The sequence below is a fragment of the Leucopleurus acutus genome (genome assembly GCF_964270905.1).
Source record: "Leucopleurus acutus genome assembly, chromosome: 15".
In the NCBI taxonomy this organism is placed as follows: domain Eukaryota; kingdom Metazoa; phylum Chordata; class Mammalia; order Artiodactyla; family Delphinidae; genus Leucopleurus; species Leucopleurus acutus.
Window position 1 is genome coordinate 63695007 of NC_139157.1, and position 27127 is coordinate 63722133.

Consider the following 27127-nt stretch of genomic DNA (forward strand, 5'->3'; position numbering starts at 1 on the left):
ATGCTGATTCATATGATTATGTGTACGATTTTGTCTCCATTTATTTCCATTTTGTTTCTTAAAAAGGAATGAATGGTCAGGTTTTACTACTCAAGGAGGTGATCTGTATGCTAGATCTAAAATTGCAGCCATCAACAATATTTGCCATCTTTCTACCCTGCCTTATTTTTTCTTCTTAGCACCTCTCACTGTTATCATAGTATATATTTTACTTATTCATGTTATTTCCTATATATCTGCTTCCCACCCCCATTAGGATGTAAGCTCCTTGGAAATATACATATATACATATATAATCTATTTTATTCATTGCTTAATACACTTAAGAGAGTGCCTAAAACATATTAAACACTAAAATATTTGTTGATTGAGTGAATGAAATAATTATTATTACAAATTTATATATAATTTGGTATGTATTTTTATATATATGTCTGTATATACACACACCAAATGATTCCAGTTTTTTGTGTTTCAATTTTATATATGCCACTCTTTGACACAGAGAAGTTTACATTTTTATAAGTCTATCTTTTGCTTGATGGTTTATGTCAGTATTAATTATGCTTTGAAAAACCTTACCCATAACAAATTTACAAAAATACTTATTCAACTATTCTTCTTTTATTAAATGGCTTAGGTTTTATATTAAGATTTTAAATTATCAAGAATATATCTCATATGCAATGTGATGTTTTTAACTTTCTCCTTTCACTAATCTTTTCAGTTTCTTTGATATTATTTACTGTAAAATTCATCCTTCTCATCTCATCCCTCTCCTTTAAAATTAGTATTTTAAAACACTAATATTTTATACCAAGGCCATGTAGAGACTAGAGCCTGTTTCTGGACTTTTTAATCTTATTTAATTCTTCATTGTTTATTTTGTTAGCTAATATGACATTATTTTACTTAATACAGATTTAGATTTTTATATTTTGTAATTTGTGCCACCTAATTATAATTACCTTAATTTTATTCATTCTAAAGTATTTACTTGTCCAACCAAATATTAGTTTCTTTGTGTTGAGGTTTTTAAAAAGCCTCTTGGAATTTTCATTGAGTTGTCATTTTATTGAATTTTTGGATTAATTTGAATAAAATAGAGATCTGTCCAACATTGTGTCTTCCCATCTCAGAACATATTCTATTCCTTTGTTTAATTGCATTATGTATCTGTGTAGCTGAGTAAAGGATTATTATTTTCTTCATATAAGTCCTGTTGATTTCTTAGGTTTATTCCTAGGTGATTATTCTTAATGAATTTTTATGCCTGAAGGAAAATAAAATCACTGTTGACTTTCAGAGCTGTAAGATTAAATCTACCATAAGAAAGCCAACTTTTCAATTCATAAAATTTACAGATATGTGCTGCATTTTAAAGGTTATGAAATAGTACACTATGAATGATAGACCGTGCACCCTTTCTTAGTCAATTTACTCAACAGAGCATTTCTGGAAGGTGCTTCACACCATGCCCATTGGTCCACCTCTTTAAACTCTGTAGCAAAAGGTACCTAAAAGTGGGAGTTTTTTTGTTTGTCTTCTTTGTGGTTCTAATACATGGATCAGAGAAGTACTGTCTTGTGGCTGCCCAGTTAGTAACAATTTGACATACTGGAAAACCTGCTGACCATAATACAAGAAAAACTGAATTCTAATCTACTGATCTATTAAGTTACCATTTACCCTTGACAAGCCACTTCACTTCTTGGAGTCTCAGTGTCCTCAGCTATAAAATTCAAGATATTGAATTAGAAAAGATATTTTAATTTATTGACTCTGTTCCCACTGTGACCCTACTACTGTTCTGTTTGCTGGCTCTGTGTCAGTGAATAAGGCAAAGTCTGCGTCCCCTTGGAAATTAGATTCTAGTGCACCTAGAACCGTTCTCAGTCTAATGTTCTCTGTGTCTGTATTACAAATTGTGATGGAGTCTGGGGGAGAACTAAGCCTTAAGTTATAATCAAGAAAGATATAGCCACTGGAATTCAAGTACAGTTGGCCCTCTGTATCTGCAGATTCCACATCCACCAATTCAACTGGCAAAACTTGAATTTGCCACATGCAGGCAACTATTTACATGGCATTTACATTGTATTTACAACTATTTACATAGCATTTACATTGTATTAGGTTTTATAGGTAAAGATGATTAAAAGTATGCACACCCACCCACCCAAAGGGCCAAAGAATAGTTCCTGTGACATTCCGCCTCCCTCCATTTAGTCCCTCTTGGAAATCCTTCATCAAGCTTGGGGACTTCACCCCAACAAAATTGTAAGCATTGTTAGGTTTTCGTGTAAGACTCTTGCTGTAGTGTGAATGCGGTGATTGGTGAATCAGCTGTCTGTGGCTACTAGTTGCACTGAGATTGAAACAGCATTTTTACTTTCTGCACAACAAAGAAGTTTTGTAAATAAAATCTTAACATTTTGGGTCTGTATAAGAAGAAAAGTATACGATGTATGTAGGTTATATGTAAATACTACCCCATTTTATATAAATAGCATTGAAGATATTGGTATCATTGGGGATCCTGGAACCAGTCCCTCGTAGATACCAAGAAATGACTGTACAGTAAATTCTCTAGTGACTATCACTAAAACCAAGAAGCTCAGGAAATAGCATCAGGTAATATACTAGGCTTTATAACCTGCATATTTTTATATAAATTTAGTTCAACCAGCTCTTGCATGTGTCTGTGGCTAAGCTTCCTTACCTTTACCTTTCTAAACTTCAACATGCTTATTTGTACAAAGGCTACAATAATAGCCACCTCAATGGTTTATTTTGAGGAGTGAATGAAATAACATATGTGAACATTTTAGTATAAAGCCTTAGAAAACCTCTGCTTAATAAATCTTAATTTTCGTCCCTGTTCAACATACTCTGAAATTGGAACTTTTCTTCACCTGTGAATTATATTAGGTTGAGGTCAATGTAAAGATCACAGTAGGTCAAAAACAGAGGATGTATAAGTCACAGAAGCAGCTTTTCTGTTTAACAACATGCTGATCTACCAAATGCCTCCTGGAAAGAGAATTTCTGAAATGACACAGATCTAAAAGCTAAAGCTAATTTTGTTCCCACCCAAACTAAGGATAATTCCAACTCTAATAAATGAGGAATTAGATATAAAATATCATGATGGAAATAAGGGTCAGCCAGGGTATTTTTGGCAGAGACGTGCTGAAGTAGAAATTTTAGTGGCTTAAAAAGCATTTAGCTCAAACCTTTGTAGTATGTTTTGGTGCAGACTTGGAGATAGAGTATATAGGGGCCTCAATTACTGAGTTTCTGTTTTTAGTAAATAGCTGTCCTGTAGGTCACTAAGTGCTATTGCTGACAAGGTTATGTATGAGAAAGCTTTTATTTTAATAACCAGTGACAACTTTACACTTATAAAGAACCTTCCATTTCTCAAAATCCTTTGGTTCAGGATAGCTAAACAGAATTGCAGTCACCTCTAGAATGGTGGACCTAAACCGAGTATTAACACAAGAATAAATGGGACATCAAAGAAAAGGAGACTTTTGAGTAGAAACAGAGCACCAAAACTAATTCTTATAAAATGTGGCTTGGAGTCTTTATGGCCACGTTGAACAAAATGCTTTTCTCAAGATCCGTATGCAGTAACCTGCAAGTAATTAGGCTCACTTTCCTCAGAAAGAAAAAGTAAGTTAAACCTAGATCATGTGGACTCTATATTGTAGTCGTCAGCTCTTGGTGTTGTAGGTTTAGTGACCTTGGGAAAGTTACTTAAATTCTCTTATCTACTTCCTATTTGTAAAATGGTGAAAATGCCTTTATCCAAGGACTTTTGATGATTAAATTAGGTAACTATATAGCACACCTTTTTCAGTGAACAGCACACAGTAGTTGGAAAATTAATGAATAGTGGCCAATGAAAAAGCATAATTTTAAAAATGCAATTGGCAGTTGTAAACACAAAAATCTGTAAGGGGCCATGTGTTATGCAAGATTTTATAGAAAAAACTACAAAACATTTTCAAATGACATAAAAATGACCCCAAGGTAGAGAAAGGCTGACAATATTTATTGCTTGGAAGTCTTCATACCATAAATATATCAAGACTTCATAAATGAATTTTATATTCAATATGATTATAATCAAATTCCCCATATAATGTGGGAACTTTTTAATACATCAGAATGGAGTTTGTTTTCTTACCTATAATTGTCATTTGATTTAAAGTTAGCTTAATTTAGCATGTTGCCCCTGATGCATTGCCCATTTAAGAGGGTAAGGAAAATCTTATTACTACATGGAAAAAAATTTAGTATATTCTATTCAGAGTCCAAAGTTAAAACCCAGGGTATATTGTCATCTCCACATTCAAAATCATAGCGTATTAAGACTTTTTCCACAGCTAACATCCTTGAGGTTGACACCTTCTTGTGACTGAGTAGATAGCAGTAAGAAATTCAATTACAGCAAGTCGGCTCTGTCATTGCACCTGTCTGCTTGCGCAGGAAATGATTTGTAAATTGGGCTTTATCTTTCCCATCCCATAAATCTCCTGTCCATAATTGACACTTGTCACCATAGATGAATAGTGGGAGAAAGGAAACAGAAAGTAAATGAGTAGCCCACCTGGGAAAACAATGTCTTGTTGCCTTTGGGAGTCATTTACAAACAGCAGTACATACGGGCCAGAGTTTTTATCCACAAGCAGGTGGCAAACATTTTGCAACTGAAAAATACAATGCCTGAGCTGAATCACAATGCAGACAAGAACAAAGGAACGATAATTAATATATAACATTTTCCCTGAACATATAAACATGTCTTCCAAGGAAATAGAAGCTTTTCTTTACTATTTGTGATGCTCGCTTATTGCTGCTGCACATTTGTAAGCATCGGGTTGGTGTCGACCTGTCAAAATGCATTCATGAAGCAAGCATTTCATCTGTCTTGGGAGTTGATATTGTCACTTGTTACACAACTCAACATCAGTTCAAAGTTGTTTGATACCAGTGTCGACAGATTGGTTTAAAAAAGACAAGAATGATGATGTTTTCTTTCAAATGTCAAAGAAAGAATGAATTTCATAAAGATGATCTTGGGAGCAAGCACTAACCGTAAACATATGACAGATAAACCTTCATATCTAATTTTCCTAAATGACTTATTTAATTTTGTGTTTCTTTCTGAAGCTTATCTCATATTGTGAAACACTCATATATTAAAACAAATGAAAAAGCATTTCAGAAATTATTAATAATCTCTTGATACTAAAATAGCTGAGTATTCTAAAAAAAATTCTTAAGTTGTCACCAAAATTTTGATTAATAAAATATAACCACACGGGCTTCCCTGGTGGCGCAGTGGTTGAGAGTCCCCCTGCCGATGCAGGGGACACGGGTTCGTGCCCCGGCCCGGGAAGATCCCACATGCCGCGGATTGGCTGGGCCCGTGAGCCATGGGCGCTGAGCCTGCGCGTCCGGAGCCTGTGCTCCGCAATGGGAGAGGCCACAACAGTGAGAGGCCCACGTACCTCAAAAAAAAAAAAAAAAAAAAATATATATATATATATATATATAAAACCACAAGTGCAAATAAATTTAAATAACAAATCAAATATTTTACAAACTAAATTGTGAATTACAAAAATCATTATTTATAAATCATGTATGGCTTGCATAGTCTTTTCTACATATTACCTGATTTTTTAATAATTCTTTAGTGTATAAAATTTTTATCAATAATTTTAGAAATCTACAACTTATTATTAGGAAAACAGAAATTATCATTTCTTTTGAATATTTGCAAGATCCAGAATTATTTCTTTCACTTTATGTTTTAAAAATATATTCTAACTTAAAAGGATAAGAACGTCATCATTCTCTTTGCTCCCACAGATCAGCACGAATATAAAGAGTTATTTCCTCTAAAATAAGAGCAGAAGATTAGAAGTGGAGCAATGGCAGAAGCATAGACTTAACTTGAATACCTCTCCACTATCTGCTCCTATCATCTGTGGTTCAAAGGGTTGTTTGCCTATCTACCTAGCATTTAAAGAAGTTGTCAGCATTCTGTTATTTTTGTACTACAAAATGAAAGTTTGAGTGAGGAAGTTAAGTTGCTTCTCTGTAGGTTATTGTTAGTATAAAATAAATGATTTACTTATGCCGACTTTAGTATGCTGGGCTTGTAAACACAGTGGGGAATTTCTTGGATATTGATCTAAAGCGATAGGTGTTTATAGCGTAATACAGTGGTACTCCACAACTCTTTATCACGGTCAACTTTGTCACTTGGCAACTTAACCTAAGAACAAAGAAAAACCTTTTAACACAAGTTAAGAGTGCTGCCTTTTACCTGCCTTTTCTTAAATCATCAGTTTTCCAATAACAAGTATATGTGCTATTGTTTATCTAATGAGTGTATCAATCTGGCCATAGATATTTGAAATACTAAGGTAATATCAACAATATTAGGCAACATGGAAAACAGAGATGTGGATATTGTTGTAAATTTATTTTAAAGCATCTTTAAGTAGATGCATTGCTTGTCCAAATGTCAAAAAAACCTTTAAATTTGTTCCACAAACACGTATGAAGTACCTGCTTTGTGTGTGGTCCTGTGCAGTGTCTGGGGATGTAACCAGGAACACATACAGTCCCCACCCCAGTGGAGCTCATGTACTGTAAGGGAATAAGGCATATAAACAGGTAATTCCCCTAGTTGAAATATACACCAAGTACAGAGAAGCTGAGCCTTCAGTTGTCTTGAAGTTGTGGGCCGGAGCTTACCAGCAGACTAGGACATGGGTTTCCATATAGAAGAAATTAAGTAGCCGTAACTATGGAGTCATAAAATAGCACAAACTGTTAAACAAGAGAGAGATTTCCCTGTTAAACAAATTTGAAGGCATTTTGCAATCCTGGCAGATAGGTGTGAGAAGGAAATGACAGGTAAGTGATGCTGGAGAAGTAAACAGAGACCAACCAGGACAGGCCTTGTATGCTGTGCTCATTTTATGACAGCTATCATTTATTCTATACTTAGTTTGCTAAGTACTTCCTATCTTTTCTCATTTAATACTTTAGTTATCTCCTTAAAACTTGATATTATTACTTTGGAGAGATGAGAAAACTGAGGCACGATGAAATGAAATAATATGCCCAAAGTCACAGAGCTTAAGTACCCAGCACTATGATTCTTAATTGGGAGAGATTAAAAGCGCTTAGAAGCATCAGAATAATAAAATCAGAATGTTTTTCAATGGTTATAATAGGTGTTATCAAGAAGTGTTAAGGCCATCCATTCACATAATTTAAAATAATAACAAATCAGTGTATTAGCAAAGACAATTCCCTCTTATCAGAAAATATTACAGTTTATAATTAATATTCAGAATTTAACATATAATAATTTATTTAGTAAATATCATCCTTACATTAGAATTTGTTTGCATGGATGATGTCACAATTTGTAGAGCATTTACCAAGTCATATCCTTTATTAACACACAAAATTAAAAAAATGAAGATATAATAATCGAATAAGTTTGTGCATCTCTGCACCTGAGCTGTACATCTCTGTACCTGATGCCTGAATATGGTATATCCCCATGGATCTAAAATAAAATACTCAAGGTTTCAAATATATTGTATTTAGCATATTTACATTAAATTATAAAATGACAGTTTGCACTAGAAGAAAATAATGTCAGTGAACCGAATAGAAATGTTTTTTGTTATGCTGTTTTGTAAAGTTGATTAGGCATGCTTATTTCCTCTTTAATTTCTTTCTTTCATAATAATACTAACAGTTATTGAAAGATTGCTAATTGCTAAACGTGATGTATGTGATTCACATTTATTATCTTTTAAAATCTCTGCAGCACCCGTATCATTTCAATTTTGCAGATGAAAAATTATGTAGTTCAGAGCAGTTTAGCAACTTGAGCAAGATGACATAACTAATAAGTGGCAGAGCTGGGACCCAATATTTTCTGTGTGACTTCAAAGCTTGTGAAGTTCGGAGGTGGAGCATTTTTATCAATACATTTTCTTCCCATTTACTCGAATTACTCATATATACATATAAAACGGTGCCCAGTCGTATGTTGTGTTGAGGGTGGAGGTTAATTTCAAGCATGAGAAATCAAATTTAGACTGATTTGAAAATACTTTTCCTTCTAAATCTGGGGCATAATGAAGTTACATGCCATGCATGTGTGTATGTATGCACACGTGTGTATGTGTGTGTGTGTTGTGTGTGTGTGTCCCCTCAGTGGCCCAGTGTCCTTTTGCACTGTAGCTAAGGAATAATCCACAGTTCTTTTTAAATGGACCAATGGGCAGCTAACAAATGATTCTTGTTCATTGCACATATAACCTGGTACTCTGGCGCCAGAAAATTATTCCTTGTCTGGTAAAATATTAATGTATTCTGAAACTTTTATCAAATACTTTATTTGGGTATGTGGTTAGATGCTTAATGATAATTCTTTTTTGTCTTTGACTAAAAAAACAAACAAACAAAAAAAGCCCAAACCATAGAACACTAGAACTCTGTTAAACTCAAATGTTCTTATTTTAAAATACTGTAGAAGGAACCTTCCATTCAAAATAAATTCTTAATAAGCACAAACCACACAGAATCTGTCTCTCACTCTTCATTGATATGTAGCACAATATATGTTAGACAATTGCTTTTGTTTGTCATCCAAGACAATTTACAGCAGAAATAGGGATGTGTTCAGAAATATGATGGAGAAGTGAAGTGTGCCACTGGACAAATTTTATTACTGGACAAAAGAGAAAATGCACTCATCTTAAAGAGCATTTAAGCATTTATTGGTCAGTGACTTGCGCTTTTAAGTGAGCATCAGCAGGTTAATACTTACAACGTAGACAGTTAGAATACATTTCAATGTTACATTCTCTGCCTGCAGTTGTACTTTTTGTTTTCTTTTGTTTTATGATGGTGAAAAGTCAGATTTGTATTAACCAGGAAGTAGAATTACCTTAAATGGATTATTGACGCGACTTTCTGCCAGGCTCCTAGTCATAAGATACCAGGTCACTGGGCATACTGAAGAGTCTGGCTCTAGCATTGAGTGAGGAAAGATTGTTATGTGAACATGTAATGGAAGGTGCTCGGAACCCGGCATTGCTTCACTTCTCAGAAAACAGAAGTTGCTGTTGAGCCTTGGTGCTGGTTTGTAGGTAGTCTGTTGATTTAAGACAAAAGAGACCTACAACTGCATAACTAACCTAAAACTAAGAGAGAGAGAGAGTAGGGAGAGAGAAGAGAAGAAAGAAATTCTGTGTCAGAGGAAAATTTTAGATCAGAATTTTCTTTTCTTTTCTTTTCTTTTGTGGTACGCGGCCCTCTCACTCTTGTGGCCTCTCCCGTTGTGGAGACAGGCTCCGGATGCGCAGGCTCAGCGGCCATGGCTCACGGGCCCAGCCAATCCGCGGCATGTGGGATCCTCCCGGACTGGGGCACGAACCCGTGTCCCCTAGCATTGGCAGGCGGACTCTCAACCACTGCGCCACCAGGGAAGCCAGATCAGAATTTTCTTATCAGAATTTTGAAAGCAAAATGAACCATGATGACAATAGTCCCTTGAAGTTAGACCCACAGAGTTGAGGAAACGCCTAATGCTATTTCTCATGTACTGGCGATTGTTTGAATAGAAAGCTGAAGAGTTATCAATTTCATACCTTTATTAAATATAGAGTTTATTTTTAGAGAATATGCACCAATAAAATTTCTGAGACTGCCTTATATCAATGAGAAATATCTTTAATGTACAAGTCATTTATTTCACAATACTTTTCTGTAGTTACCACATTTAGAAATCAGTAGTGATAAAATTACCAAAATATGTTGGTCATAAAGTGCTTTTACTTACAGATATGAAAAGTTTGTATATGAGTATCATGATATATATGTGTATATGTATGCACATGTTCATATATAGGATACATATGTATTTATATTTAGGTACTGTAGATGAAGAACTATAGTATTTTCTTACATGAAAAATTACTTCAAATAAATATTAAGAGGATATATTTTATATATGTATATAAAGTGTGTATCAATTTTTATAAAAGTAATTTGTTCTTTTATAATTTTCAAATATTTTGCTTTTTTATCCCAAGCAGTTTTAAGGCCAAAAGACTAGGTATTAACTAACTAACTTAATGATGACCATTTAAATAAAAATTCAGGGAATTGAAACTAATATTTTGATGGGCTTTGTTTTATTAACAAGTATATTATATATAACCAGTGTTTTTATGTCTGGTGATTTTATATATCTCCAAAATCCTGTGCAGACACACAGAACAAGATGTAATGAGAGAACTTGGTTGCATTTGGAAATTATTTTAATAAAATAAAATAACACCTCAGAATACCATAAGCAAAATTATGCTTATTTGAAAGAATAGTTTGAATTCATTGGTATCAGAATTTATCTTACTGATATTGATATATTGAAAATTACCAAAAATTAATAACTGACTTTTAAGTTACTCTCATATAGGATGGTTTCACTAGTTTGTTTGTCTTTTTTTTTTTTTTATCATTTGGCATTTTGTGATGGTTCTCCCTTAGAGAATTGCAGTAGATATTGGAAGCAGTAGTCAAAAAAAACCCAGTCTGATCTTAAGGTATGTATTCAACTTCACAAAGTTCTGAAAGATACTTTCACACTTTAATTTGAGAGAATAATTATCCTGGAACAACAACAAAAAAATCTGCATCCTAGAGGAAATTTTTAGATAATTGAGAGTTGTACTTTATCCGTTAAACCAGAATTTAATATGTACCTAAAGGCTGGGAACTGTGATAAATAGGACATTTTGTTGTCAAAACCAAGCATATCCCTCCAACCTTATGGAGCATACAGTGGGGGAGACAGACATTCATCAAATGATTATACTAGGGCTTCCCTGGTGGTGCAGTGGTTAAGAGTCCGCCTGCCGATGCAGGGGACGCGGGTTTGTGCCCCGGTCTGGGAAGATCCCACGTGCCGCGGAGCGGCTGGGCCCCCGTGAGCCATGGCCGCTGAGCCTGCGCGTCCGGAGCCTGTGCTCCGCAACGGGAGAGGTCACAACGGTGAGAGGCCCGCGTACCGCAAAAAAAAAAAAATTATTATTATTATTATTATTATTATTATTATACTAACGCATGTCAATTTCCACCTCTAAACCGCTGTAAATGGAAATTTTCTAATTCCATGAGAACACAAATAGATTGGGTTGTATTTGGTCAGAGAAGTTGGAAAAGATACTCTAAGAGGAAAAGTCAGAATGATGTTTCACCTCAGTGTGAACAGGAGTTTGTCACAGCTGAGGAACAAAAGGAATATAGGTTGCACAGAATGGGGGGATATTTATACACGGTGAGACCGGAAAGATAGATGGAGGTCAAACAGTAAGTTATGTTAACGTTTCGGTCCTTATTCTAAAGTCATGGAAAGCCAATTTTTAACAGCTGTCATTAGATATAATTTGCATACTATAAAATTTACCCATTTCAAGTGTATAATTCAATGATTTTTGGTAAATTTAAAGAATTGCGTAATCATCACCACAATAAAATATTAAAATTTTAGTATTAAAATATTACCATTACCCTAGTAAGATCCCTCCTGCCCATTTTCAGTCACTCCCCATTCCTACCCCCAGACCTAGCCAGCTACTAATCTAATTTTCATCTCTATAGCAGCAGTTCCCAACCTTTTTGGCACCAGGGACCAGTTTCATGGAAGACAATTTTTCCACCGACAGTAGGGGACGGGGATGGTTCTGGCAGTAATGTGAGCAATGGGGAGCAGCAAATGAAGCTTCCATTCACTAGCCTGCTGCTCACCTCCTGCTGTGCGGCCCAGTTCCTAACAGGCCTCTGACCAGTACCGGTCCTTGGCCCGGAGGTTGGGGACCACTGCTCTGTCTTTCTAAACATTTTATATAAATAGAGTCGTACAATGTGGGTCTTATGCATCTGACGTCTTTCAGTTAGCACAATGTTTTTTGAGGTTCATTTATGTTGTACCATATAGCAAGTCCATTCATTTTTATGAATTGAATATATACTGAATATATACTGTTCCCTTGTATATATTCCATTTTATTTGTTTACCAGTTGTTGGATCTTTAGGTTGTTTCCACTTTTTGGCTATATGAATAACATTGCTATAAACTTCCATGTTAATGTCTTCGTGTGGACCTATGTTTTCATTTCTCCAGCGTAGACAACTAAGAGTGGAATTACAGGGTCATATGGTAACTTTATATCTGACTATTAAAAGAATTGTCGAACTGCTTATCGAAAGTGGCTGTTCTATTTTACATTTCCACCAACAGTGTATGAGAGTTCTAGATTTTCCCACATCCTTTCCAACACTTGTTATTATCTGTCTTGTTGACTGTAGCCATTCTAGTTGATATCAAGTATATAGTATCTTAATGTGTTTTTAATTTGCATTTCCTTAATGACTAATGAAAATAAGCATCTTTTTATACAACCTTCAGGAAATTTGACTTTTGAATGAGGAGAAGTGGCTTGCAAAAGGAAAGAAAAGAATTAGCCAGACAGATACAGGAAAACTAGAAGAATGTGTCATGTGAGCCAAGGATATAAAATGAGGAAAAGTTAACAATATTAATGCTGTTGAGAATACAAGAAAGATGAGGATTGAGAAAAGTACTTCACTGTGGTTAGATGAGGGCATCAGTGGCTTATCCAACCAATTGGATGGAATGAGGTGGACTGAAGCCAGACTAGAGAAGGTTGGAGCATGAATGGGTTTTGAAGAAAGGGAGAAAAAGAATCTAGACAAGTTTTTTGGCATATTTGGCTGTAAAGGGAAGAAGAGCGATTCCCTGGCAGATGAAAGGGGATATAGGCTTGAGAAATAATTTTATTTGCACGGGAGAAATCTGTAAAGTCTATTAGGCAGAATCCAATGGAGAGGAAGAGATTGGTTATGTAAAAGAGAAAGGGTAATTTGTATGTAATAAATGTATCCATTTACTTAGCATGTACTAAGTGGCTAAAATATGCAGGTGGTGTGTTCCTTGCTAGTACTGTCAATCAATTTGAGACTCTCTATTTCACCTAGGAATTCCTCGTGTCAAATGGCTAAATGAAATAATGTCATTAAAAGGTGTTGTTATAAAAAATTCTCTTTAGTTAACATGTTATTCATGCTGTCTAGTAAATGGCTTTTCTCCAGGAAAATCTGTTTAAATCACCTGATATGACCTTTTCAGACCTGACCATTGTACTGTTCAGGTTTTCTACAACTATCTGGTCCTATAAGAAAAAGCCTTACCTGGGCTTCCCTGGTGGCGCAGTGGTTGAGAGTCCGCCTGCCGAGGCAAGGGACACGGGTTCGTGCCCCGGTCCGGGAGGATCCCACATGCCGTGGAGTGGCTGGGCCCGTGAGCCATGGCTGCTGAGCCTGCGCGTCCAGAGCCTGTGCTCCACAACGGGAGAGGACACAGCAGTGAGAGGCCCGCGTGCCAAAAAAAAAAAAAAAAAAGCCTTACCTGAAATAGCTCCCCGATGTGACCAAACAAAGAAAAAAATTTTTCTCACTTCACTCTTAAACTTGCCAGATAAAGATTTAGTGATATCATAAATATCTCTCAAGTCCCAGTTTACATAACCTTACTTTTTATCCATGATCTGGTGCCTTCACTTAGGAATCAGAATCACTTTCCTTCATCCTTTCTGTTCTATATTCAGAAGAGAAATTAATTGAGGAGGTTGGAAGTGTAGGAATCAAGTTAAGTCAATGATCTCCCTTTCTCTTGCTATTGGGAAGATGAGGGTGGCAGACACTGCCGGTTTCCTCCCTAATATCAAGTTCTATCTTCTTATTTACTATCGTTTTTTAGGGCAGCAGTACACCCAGCTTAAATTTTAGAAATCCATGTCCCACCTAGGGAATAAGATGAATGAGACAAAAGCAAAAGACTGCTAGAGCTTGCTGGAATAGTTGGTTTCCTTATTTAGACCCGGAGCATTCCACACTGCCTTTTCATTGCAAGCCTGAAACATGGATATGACTCCTGTAGCAGCGGCAATCGCAACGCATTGCAACCATGAGGGAAAGGCCAGGAGAATCGTCTTTACACCCTTGAGCCACTGGACAAAATAGAGCAACTGCTCACCTGTGAGGTATATTCCTTTTTGCATGAGAAAAGTAAAAAACAATTAAACCCTTGTTTATTGGGGTTTACTTACTTGCAACAAAACAAACTCTAACTTAGAAGTGAGCAAACTTTTTCTGAAAAGGACAAGATAATAAAAATTTCCTGCTTTATAGGCCATATTTTCTCTGTTATAATTCCTCACCTCTGATATTTTAGCACAAATAGCACCCATAAGCCATATGTAAACAGATGGATGCAGCTGTGTTCTAGTGAAATTTTATTTACAAAAACAGGTAACTAGCCAGATGTGGCCCAAGGCCGTAGACCCCTGCTTTAACTGATAAAAGGTGAAACTAGGGACGTATTGTCCTTGTATTTATGTTCTAGTTAGTTATTGAGATGGTTATTTCCTGGTGGCTGGAGACTATTTAGGAATAAAGTCAAAACTCCCTATAAGGAAGATGAGGGCAGTGGCAGAAGCCTAGCAAATATTGATCAGTTTCTGTCTCTGGGTAAGAGACATCAGAATTTTGGCAGGATTCTGGAAGATTTTAATTCTTGTATTGAAGCACCTGTATTAAATAGTAATAGCAAAAACATTTTTTTCATCCTATTGGTTTTTCTGTTTTCCGTAGTTACTAGTATTGAAGCAGAATTGTTTTTAACTCATTTTCTGAACAAATGTACAATATTTTAACAACATTCTGGGTCAAAATGTGTTTGTTGGCTAACCTGGCAATCTAAATGCTTTTTTTGGATACTGATTCTATGGAAAATGAAGTCCAAGTTACAAACAACTAAACTACAAATTAACTTTTGAAACCAAACTTATTCATAAATTAGTAACTCTCCCTATATATAACTATTTAATTATAAGCCAGATTTTCCCAATGTATAAAAGTGACTCTTTGGGTATTAATTGGCTACTTTAGGAAACTGCATTAATTTTCTCTTGGTACTAAAATATTATTTAGTAAATTACTGCCACGTGGCACCATCAGCATTATACAGGTTTAGGAAATTTAAGGCAGTTTTCATTTATGCCTGACTTCCTAGGCAATAGCAACAACTTTCAAATACAAGCTGCAAAGCTAGTTGAAATGTATTTAGGAGACTCTATTAAACTACGTACTTAGTTTGTAGTAGGTTCTTGAAATAAAGTAATAAATCTTGACTGGTGTTGAGAACTTATTATTAAGCAATGTGAATCTCTTAAGTTTATGAACTTCAGAGATGAAATGTATTCAGAGTACCTGGAGCAATTGGGATGATAACATTTTTTAATTGCACATTTTAAGTGAGATAATTTTAGTGAGTTTTTTTTTTTTTTTTTGCGGTACGCAGGCCTCTCACTGTTGTGGCCTCTCCTGTTGTGGAGCACAGGCTCTGGACGCACAGGCTCAGCAGCCATGGCTCACAGGCCCAGCCGCTCCGCGGCATGTGGGATCTTCCCGGACCGGGGCACGAACCCGTGTCCCTTGCATCGGCAGGCGGACTCTCAACCACTGTGCCACCAGGGAAGCCCCATTTTAGTGAGCTTTGAGATACTTTAGGTTTCCTTCTTTTTCTGCTCCTCCACCTTCTCCTTCTTCTCCTCTTCCTCCTCGTTACATTCTTCTTCCTCCTTCTTTTCCTTCTTGAATAATCAAACTTATAATAGAACAGAGAATTAAAATCAAATTAGCTGCGAGGAGCACTAGAGTGATGATTTCTGCAAAAAATGTAAAAAAATAAGATAAAACCACTAATGAAGAACAATAGCTGGAAAACAATACTGTTAGATAATATTTAAGAAAATAGATTGATTTGGATACATACAAGTTTTAGGTAGGCCTAGAAAAAATACAGTCGAAAATAATTCATACCAGAGTAGAAGACACAAGCAGGAAAAGTAAAATAAAAAGAAACTGTAAAGTGGAAAAGGATGAGATTGATAGCAGCCAGAATATAATGAAATTGGCTGTTCTCTTCAACCGTTATCAAGAACTTGGGATAGAGTAAAAGAATGGTGTAACAGGGAACTGTCACACTTACTTTTGCTGTATTATGTTTTGTATTGTATCACTTTAAACACATTCATATCTCTTTGTAAACAGATATACCCTCAATTATATATCATGTAATAAAGTAGCTTTCAAAAAATTTTTAATGTGTTTATTAAAAGTAATTCATAGGGCTTCCCTGGTGGCGCAGTTGAGAGTCCGCCTGCTGATGCAGAGGGCACGGGTTCGTGCCCCAGTCCGGGAAGATCCCACATGCCGCGGAGCGGCTGGGCCCGTGAGCGATGGCCGCTGAGCCTGTGCTCCGCAACGGGAGAGGCCACAACAGTGAGAGGCCCGCGTACCGCAAAAAAAAAAAAAAAAAAAAAAAAAGTAATTCATAGATGCACATTGTATATCTGTACTTTGGTATATTTATACACAAACACACATGTGAAACCAACATTTTATGAAACCATATCACTATATGCAGTAAACTCAATTTTTATGGTTTCATTCATTTTTTTAAAAACTTTGGTTGTGACACATTATACTCATTTTATGATGATGAGAAATGGTGGTGTACTGGAAAAGGACTTGGGAGTTAAAAATGCAGTGTAGTCACATAGTAAGCACACAGCTGGCATTCAGTAATGTAAGTTTATTCTAATGGGAATTCTGAATATACATTATTAATGTCCTGCTTCAAGGCAAATCTCATGCCTCCTCTTTCTTTAATATTCTTTCTATTAACAATGTTCCTCTTAATAAACAACCTACATGTTATTTAAATAAACGCTATACTGCCTCTGAAAAGTAAATGGAATCTTTGGAATTCCAGAATGTTATACTATACAGAATAATATTTTAAACATTGTGTAGATATTTAGCAAGAGGAGCTAATGAGCTTACTTAGCCACATAGTTATATATGTAAATATTAGTATATGTTATTACATAATTTAAGAATCATTCATATGTGTTCATGATACATATAATAGTATATAAATTAAAATTATTTATCTAAATGAGGGACTACATTCATCTCATATTGTAAGGAAGTATAGTTACAGTATATTGAATTAAAAATTTAGACAGTCTGTGTTTAATATAAATTAATGGAAAGAATATTCATGTTGTAAAGAATGTAAATAGGTAACTATGAAAATTATAATTAAATATAGCCATAACACAAGGATTTGGACTAAATCAACATTTCAAAAATTTTCGACTGGTATTATAATATTTTTGTGATTGAAATACAACATGATTCTCTATTTATAATAAAACATGTTCCAAGGTCAAAGAAAATGTTCACAACTGAAAAGCTTATTCTGATGACATGTAAAGGAGGTTTTGGTCATTAACAAATGTGTATACACACACATGTATATCTTATTCTTAATAAAGGTTTATTTTCATTATTGAAAAGTTCTGATTGTGGGCTATAGCTATCCCATACTTCCTTATAAATCATTTCTATAAATAGTTCATCATTAAAGTGAGACTATAGTCACATAGTTGACCTTATAAATAGGTAGCCTTTAGCTCTAGATTCATGGAAAATTAGAGATGGAGTCAGATTACTTGATAGACCACATGTGAAAGTATGTGTTTTTTTTCTAAAGCAATCAAAATATTAATTTCCCCACCACCCAAAATAGAAGAGATTGCTTCATCTGTATTTTTCTCTCAACTTAATATGTAATATTTTTAAAAGAATGTGTGTTGTTGGACCTCTTCCCATTTTGGTAGTTATTTCATTTTTTTACAATAATACGTTCCTTCTAAATTACTTAACCTTAATGTCTTTCTGTTTAGCTGGTGTATATAAAATAGAGAGTATAAATTATGGAAATTGGTCATTTCTAAATGATAGAAATTGAATAAAACCTGTCAATATTTAAAAGCCTAACGTTTGCCAGCATTTATTATAGACAGCCCTGGAATTCCACATTGAAATGACAATTTATGTTCCTGCCAAAGCTTCAGAGGAATTGATCTCAGGCTAGCTGTACAGCAGCTTCATCTCAGGACCATTTGAAAAATAATGATGCCTGAATCTGATCTCAGGATCAGAGTATTCTGGAATGAGTCCCAGGCATCAGTAAGTCTAATACAGACAAACTAAGTATAGGATAATAATATACATATATATATATGTATTTCTTACCATGTCGCAGGAATGGTTTTAAGTATTTAAATACTGATTTCCAGAACAATTCTGTTTATGAAGTATGCACTCTGATTAAAGCTATTTTAAAGCTGAGAAAACTGATGCTCAAGAAGTTTGTTTCCTTGTTCAAGATTGCACAATTTGCAAATAAACGCTGGAACCTAGGTGCACACCCAGTAGACTAGCTCATGAGCCCATGCTCTTCAGTCCTTGGCTCTATTGCTTCTCCAAATGTCCTTCCTTCAAGGAGCATCAGAATAGCTGAGGAGATAAACAACTATGAAATAATTAAACATTACATTGTGTAGTACTGTCAGCAAGGGAAATAGGATTTGGGGGAAAAAATAATAAAATAATTCTGTATTAGCCGAAGCAGAGGAAGAATGATTCAGTGAGTTGTAACTTTTTTGTGGCGGCCACTAGAGAGAAAATAATGGATCCAATCTTGAACCTGGCTCTGTTATTATTTAAGATAATGGGAGAGGACTATAGTTATTTATAAGCATCTAGTCAAATATATCAGTAGTACACCCACAGAATGGAATACAACACAGCTGATTAAAGAGTGATACAGATATGTATATATTGAATGATACAAGTTATAAAATACAAGACAAATGAAAAAATCAGGGTTTTGAACTATTAGAGTAATATCATCCCTGTTTTTAAAATATACATACTTTCATATATATCTAGACTATTTTTGTGAGGATACCAAAGAAACTACTAAAAGTAGTTGCTTTAGGGAAGGGTAACTTTGTGACATGGGAACCAGGTTCAGAGGAAGTCTCCCTTTTCAGTATATTCTCTTTTGTACCGTTTGAATTTTGTTGCATATAATATACATTTGCCATTTTTAAAAAAGTAATTTTAAAAATCGCTGCTCAGATTGACCTCTTCTGGTATCTGCAGGTTCTAGGACTCCTACCTATTGAACGGATCCCTAAGGGTCTTTTCATCATTATGGCCCATCATGGATTCTCAACAAATGCTAAGTGTGTGACTTAGCTTTCCTGCTTCTAGTGCCTGCTCTCAGGAAGTGCCAGCACCTAGAATTATTGCAGCGTAGTTGACAAAAGATAGGGATTAGAATTTGAAAAACGTGACTGAATCCAAAATCTGCCCCTTTCTGAGTGGATGCCACTTAATTTCTGTAACCCTTAGCTTTTCCACCAATGAATAGAACAACACTACCTACGTGCACGGTTGCAGTAGGGAAGAAAGGAGGTGTGTATATATTTTTATATATATATATATATATATATATATATTTATTTATTTATTTATTTATTTATAGCAAACTGTAAGTTTCTATAGAAATGCCACCATGCCCTGCATCAAGTAAATGCCAAACAAACATTTGTTGAGTAGAACTGAGCTAGTAAAAAAGTATTAACTGTTGATTGAAAAGATAGGTGACATGTATGACTCAATATCAAGGGCTCCTTAAACCTGCTGGATTGTCATGTTCGATTATCATTTAGTTATTCCTCTGTGGGTAGGACTGGTGTGAATAGTACAGCTAGTTCTGGGCAGCTGCCTAATTTATACCTACTGTTTTTACAATATTCTATTCTATTTACATCGATAGTTACAATTACATTGTAATTCTATGAAAATGCAAATGCACCTGGAGTTACAAATTAACGGCCTCGTCAATTCACATTTTAGTCAGTACTTCAGCAGAGATGAGCAGAAGTCCAGATGTGTTTTTAGAACCAATTGCCACAGCGGCTTTCTCCACAACCTTCAGCTCTTTGCTCTTTAAAGCTCTTTACATAGACTTTCCAGGAAGTGCGAACTCCTATTGTAATTAATTAAACATCCAAACAATTGGTTACTAATCATCTGATGATGACAGAGGAAACTTTATTTTCAGAAAGATGTATTAGCAGATCATTTTTGCAAAGATGTTGTGACTTGCTTTAAAGAACAGCGCTATCCTTAGTTGATCAAGTAGAAGAGTAGTGACGTTTGTTGTTCTGTGAGGAGTGTTATTACCCTACTGAAACGATATTGACTTTACTCACAATATATACTTGACTTGGCACCCCAATCACGATGCTTTCTTTTTCCTGCTTTGTCAGTTCAATATCATTCATTTTTTGTTACAGAACTTTCAGATCTTATTTTTTAGCTCTTATTCAAGTTGTCTTTTCAGTAATTGTTCTTAAATATATTTAGAAATCCATTCTGTGATATGTCATGTATTATATTGTGTATTTTACCTTTTTGAATAAAACATCATCATTCTAATTGGTAGGTCATAGCTGGCAATGCAAAGAGCATAATTTAATTTTGAGAAAGATCAATTCATTTCCCACTGATTTTTTCAACTGCTTATTATAGAATGAGATTTATGTTTGTTTTAGCCACAAATCATCTTTCTCTCCAACCAAAAACAATTTGACGGGTACGTATTGCAAATGGATTGCTCATAATTCCTGCAGACTCAATTGCCCTTAATCCCTGTGCTTTAATTTTTAGATAAAATTTTATATTTATTGCTCATGATATTATTACTGACCCTTTTTTGTTCACAGCCAGTAAATTGAAGTTTAGTGAAATCACGTTAGAATTTTTTACTTATTCCTAAATACCCTAAAAATTGAATTGATATGTTACATGATACTCCACTGGATCATGTATACTTTTGGTCTACTCTTTTGTTATTGGAATAAATTTACATGTGTTTTTATACATTTGTCCTGTAGTGCAAAAATGAAACACCTATGGGGAAGAGTAAGAAAGCTAAAAGTTGTGTATTATAAAATCCTAAACTCCTAATAATACACACATTTGTTATTTCAAAGGATGACAAAAATGAACTCCATACTATAAAGCAGCAAAAGTGTTCAATAAAAGTCTATTATTCTATAATTGTCAGATTTGCATTTGATTGTGTTCTAAAGATTTCTTCATTTTCACTTTTTGTATTTACCTAATGGAAACCTAACAAGTGTCAATAGATGTAACAATTTGAAGTGTGGTAAAAGGTCATTTCATACTTCTTGACCTATCTTTCCTGATTGTATTATTTAGAAATACAAATATTATTTTTCCACTTACCATTCTTTGTTGAAATTTAGTGGGAGAATTTGTGTAGTGAAAATAATGACTAGTATAAATAAATTACTTTTAAAATCCAAAATCAAATTCATGAACTTCATTGAAGTATTACCACCAAAAAAAAAAAAAATTCTTCCAGATGTATGATGGAGAGTTCTTTTTTATAAGGCATTGTGTTTTGAGTCTTAATCAAGATCAAAATTCCTTGATTCCATGTTATTTCAACATAAATGTCAACATATCGCATTATTAAACTATCCTATCACTAACCTTTTTTCATAGACTTTGTTAAAATTCCAGTAAGTCTATTCTTTCTTTACTGTATGTATTAGTTTTCTATTGCTACCATAGTTACCACAAAAACTTCAAAACAACACTAATTTCTTATCTCCCAGTTCTGTGGGTCAGAGGTCTGGGCATGGCGGGGCTCAGCTGGAGCCTCAATTGCCAGCCTCTTGGGCTGAAGTCAAGTTGTCAGATGGGCTGGGCTCTTATCTGGAGCCTCTGGGGAAGATCCACTTCCAACCTCACTGATGTCAGAATTCCAGGCCTTTGTGCTGGTAGCATTGAGGTCTCCATTTCTCTGCCTCTGTCACCTAGGGCATGTCTTTGATCCTTAAAAGCTGCCCCCATACCTTATGTTCCCCAAGTGACTCCTCCAGCAGTGGCGGGTTGATTCCTTCTCATGCTTCAGATCTCTCTGGCTTCACCCTTCGCAAAATCTGTCTAGCCCTGGCTGGAGAAATCTCTCTGCTCATAAGGACTGATGTGATTAGATTGGGCCTGCTTGAAAAAGTCCAAGATAATATCTTTATTGTAAGGTCTATCACCTTAATTACATCTGCAGTGTCCCTTTGCCTTGTAATGTTGCATATTCATACATTCCAGAGATTAGAGTATGGAGTTTGGAGGGCCATTCGCTTACTATATTATGTTTTAAAATTGTCTTTTCCTCACTTTGTGCTAGGAAATGTTTCCATACATATAGGTAAGCTTAACATTTTGGAGGGCATAGGGTGAGGGGGATGGAGCCCTTATGAGTACATTTCATCTTGTAACTTAAATATAATTTTTGTACTTGGATTTTAATTAAAAATTGATTAAGATCAAAACTCATGCATGAGTGCTTGAAGCTCAAAATCTCGAAAATGTTGACTGGCTCAGGTCTGTACATAAACCCACCATTCTTACTGATTATTTTTTAGTTCAGAGCCTCATACTAAACGATCCTAGCCCAAAATTTACATTTTAGCCTGTTATTTGACTTTTGCTTTTCTGTTGCATCAACTTTGTTTTTATACTGTTGAGATTTACCACTTTAAACCACAGAAACCATTTCCCCAATAATTCTTGAAAATATTTAAGGGCAAAACGTTCCATCTGTTTCTTCAGTTGAAATTAATTTTTATATCGGAATATTTCTAGAAACTTAGGTGAGAAATTAATCTGTTAATCACTTTTTAGAAACCCTACTACAAATTCATGTTTAAAAACTTGCCTCTCTGAATTTGTTTTCTTACATTTTCCAGTGCAGGGAATTTACTATTGTCGGTTACTATTTATTAGCTTCACATTAATTCCAATTACAAAAGATTTTATTTAACTTTGATGATTATGAAAATTATAAATGTCATAATACCTTATGGGTTGTTAAGTATGTATATGATTTAATTAGTTGTATGCATATTCTTTTCAAAATGAATTCAGATTGTAGCTAATTGAATATTTTGGTGTAAGAGCATATTCTTAGTGAAATTGTTACAGTGGGATTAATTTAGCAGATCAAATATATTAACCATAGAAATCAATGTTTTTTAATATTTCTTTCAATTTTACTTTTATGTATAACTTTATTTGCAAATCATGACTGTTAGAATCTGATTAGCTTTAGAGATATTTTTGTTTATAAACTGTATATCTTATGAGTTGTATATTCTCTATGCCTGAGATATTGAAACTCAAGGGAAAATATTATCAATTTTTATGTACCAAAGTGTTGTATTTGAAGGACATAGGTAGGGAAAGATTTTTCCTATCATGCAATTTATCTATTCTCAAGGGCCATGTGCTAGTACTTCTGTTTCTGACTCTTTTAAACGCATGGCTTGATACAGTATTAGCAAGGGATACATTTTTAAAAATAAGAAATACACAGGAAATCAGGGGTATAGTCACTGACAGATATGGCTCTTTGTACAAAAGAGGGAAAATACATTGTAGAGTACTGCACTGCTAGTGCTGTGTCACGGGCTTCAAAATACTGTACATTTCAAATGTGTTTTTTGGCATCTTTCCCCCCATTTCCCAATTACCATCATTTTATTGGTAAAAGTTCTTTTTCCAGGATGAGATAATGAGTTTAATGTTAATGTGTAACTTGCAGAAATCATGTCTCATTTTACACTTAGATCTTGCTGCAACATATTAGAACTAAATGAGGTACATTTATACCCCAATTCTCTGCCATATTTTGGAGGATTCAGTGTCTCGTCTCTCTCATCTTGCTGTTTAGGGATAGGAACTAAGCAAAGTGTTTTATAGTTTGACTTACACTGAAAATCACATTAAGCTATGTGTGTTGTTTAAAGAAGACCTAGAGATTGGCACCTAATAGTGCTCCCACCTATTTCCATTTAACCTGTTTCCAAATGGCACACCTCATGCCGTAAACCCTGATCGGAGACCCAGCAGCCTTACTGAGTAATTTATTTATTGACTATTGCAGTATTCTCACCTGTGCTGCATTCTGTTTTTTACTAATTAAAATTAAAATACAGATTTTATGAATGGCGTTAAGTAAATTAGACTATTAGAGATTCCTGGCTAAGTAGAATCTCATCTCACCATTAGCTGGGGAATGTGTTTCCCAAGGCTATGGCTTGGGGATGCAGCTTCTTAAACCACACAGTTGGCTGAGATGCTAAAAATGTTATGGGTGGAGAGATAAATTACTTTAGAAACAAGTTCTTCTTCACTGCACATACCCAGGTTTTAAAAGTCATGGCAAAAATAAGATTCCTTATTAGAAATTGGCTTCATTGGAAACATATCAGAAACGCATTTAGTCTGTAAACACAGTCTGTTGAGTACTTCAGCTGCATGCCCCTAAAGGGAAAGTTGTTCCACTTAATCCGCCCTAGTTATGCTTTTGTTAGTAATCTGAGAGGAAATGGGAGTCCTGCATCTTCCAGGTCCTTCCCTCAAAATCGTCAAGCCAGACAGCAGTGACAAATGTTTTTTCTAGATATTGATATAAGAAAATATTAAGAAGTAGAAGAAACAAAATAAAGCCAAAGGGATAAACATCAGAAGCTTGCTTCAACAGCTTTAGACCCATATAACTGCTTTTCTGTCAGCAGGATTATTAACAATTTTGGACATCTGAAAATTAAATTAACAGCCTGAAAACATTTTACAGAATGAGATAGAGCATGATACATGAAACATAATGACCCCACTGAAATGCAGCCAAGCCAGTGCAGCTACTCATTTAGACAAAGAAGACAACTAGTTAATCGTCACTGAACAAATTAGACAGAGCAGATTAGTTTGCTACATTCCACAGTCTTAGCTACCAAAAAGAGTATATGCCACTAATTAGGATGAAAGAACTCTAGCATGTTATTATCTGTATATAGAGAGAAAGCAAAACTGTAGCTTGAATTGCTTCTATCAAAGCTTGAAGCCTAGGTTACGTAGGTATAAATTACATGTGGAAGAGTCTGTGTGTGTATGTGTGATCACGCACATATTTAAGTAACAGAAGCCTTAGCATTTTCTTGCACCCTAACCTAATGAAGTTTGAAACACCCACACGCACACACATGCACAGACACACACGTGAAACATAAAAACATTTTTTAAAGTTTGATTCCTTTAATTGAAAATGAAAGTAGCCATTTCATATACTTTATCTGGCACAGTATTAAGTTATTTGTTTCTTGTAAAAAGTGTATTGCTGTTGCATGTGAAATAAATATTTGGACTTAGAAATCATATTTTTTAGCCTTAATTAGCATTCCTTTGCTTAACTGTCATTCTCAGCCCCATCATTTCCATTTTTCACTAACTTGAACAATGCTATCTTCTGCTGTTTGCACTTTAATTTAAATTTCTATTAAGGTTTATGAACAGTAATAAGGTCCTGTTTGAATATTCATTAGCTTCTGAATTGTGAGCTATGAAAAGGTGCTTTCTTTTACCTTAATGAAACCGGCACAGCATGGGACTGATCAGTTGTGACATTTGATTTGAGGCATCCAGTGAATTTTCTCATTGTTTATTGACACATCTTGTCCAAACAGCTCCCTCGCAAGTGAGCGGAGTAATGAAGGAGAGAGTGCTGCAGCGGAGTGTGGAGCTTTCCTGGCAGGAACCGGAGCATCCCAATGGAGTCATCACCGAATATGAAATCAAGTATTACGAGAAAGTAAGTGCTAAGAACAGCTGAAATGTACAACCATGTACGACACTCGGTGTGTCTTGTGTCATCCTACTGCACTGTCGACTAAAGCTGGCCATTATAACAGCTATTTGGAGCTACTTCAAAATAGATAGTTAACTTTAGCCACTTTTAATAACCTTCTCCCTGAATCTCTGGTTCATTATTATAATGATAGTTTCTGTGTATTAAGTTTTTGTGTTACACAGATGCAAATATTCCACTAGTAGTATGTTTAGGTATTCAAGTTTTGATGTCCTAATGATTAGTTGTAGGATGTTTAGTACCACAGAAACCACAGAACCCAATGTGGTATTTTTTTTCCCTCTGTATTTTTGAAAATGTTTCTTTTAGGTTGTCTGTTTGAGCCCTTGATGATTTATTTTATGTATGTGGTTTCAGTGATAATGACGTGGCCTCAAATAATTTTGTAATTTGAAAAAAATAAGAATATTTTCTGTAATAAATGTGTAGTGTTCTCCAAACTTCAGAGTCAGGTGATAATATTTCACTCCTTTAAATTCCTCCTGAAATTTATTTCATATATCTTATACTAATTATGTCTACTACTTCTTTATACCCTTCTCTCCATGAAAAAAATAGCATGGCTAAAACTCAAGTACTGCCCCTTTAATCCCCTATGAGGGCTAAATTTTAGTAAATAATGACATATCTCAGTGTATGAGTGCATTTATTTCTGACCCGTCTAGAGAAAGATAGACAGACAGACAGACACAACCCTGTTCACAAATTATTTTCTAGGCTCTACCTCTCAGAAAGACCTGATTCAAGGTTTGAAACATGGAAACTATTATTATTACTAATAGTAATAATAATAATGTGTTACTATTATTGACTTAATTAGCTGAAGTACTCTAATATACATAACCATTTTAACCATTTAGACAGAATTTCAAAATGGAAACCTAAAGCTTTGGAAATATTTGGGGACTGAATTGACTTGATTGAATCACTTAAATGCATACAGTGCCTTGGCAATAGACACTTTTTTTTCACTTTGATGGAAAAACAGTTTAAGATTAGTTTCAACGTTCAGATTGAGTTTACAATATTTTTACTTATTATTTCCTTTATGAATGCGTAACTTCCACAGCCAAAGTTACATTGTAAATACCTCATTTTTGTACCAGAGAATACATTTCTTGTCTCATCAAATGTATTTCTAAGGAGATCCTTGTTTTTAGTGTTGGGTTTGTTATGTCTGTTTTCCAGTGAACTCTGACAGTTATAAGTCCCTTCTGAAATTTCATCAGATTTCAAAAGCAATGAAAAATACATTTTAAAAC

The 27127-nt window shown here is 34.8% G+C and overlaps 1 protein-coding gene across 6 annotated transcripts in view; it reads left to right on the forward strand.

Moving 5' to 3' along the window:
- The window catches only part of EPHA7 (EPH receptor A7), a gene marked incomplete at its 3' end in the record, with an annotated part of 163884 nt that overhangs the window by 107878 nt on the left and 28879 nt on the right, over nucleotides 1–27127 (forward strand). For all 6 annotated transcript variants that reach the window (XM_082855902.1, XM_082855903.1, XM_082855904.1 and 3 more), the window contains exon 6: nucleotides 25684–25808. In XM_082855902.1, the coding sequence (XP_082712028.1) occupies nucleotides 25684–25808 (125 nt within the window). The remainder of the gene's footprint in view (nucleotides 1–25683; nucleotides 25809–27127) is intronic.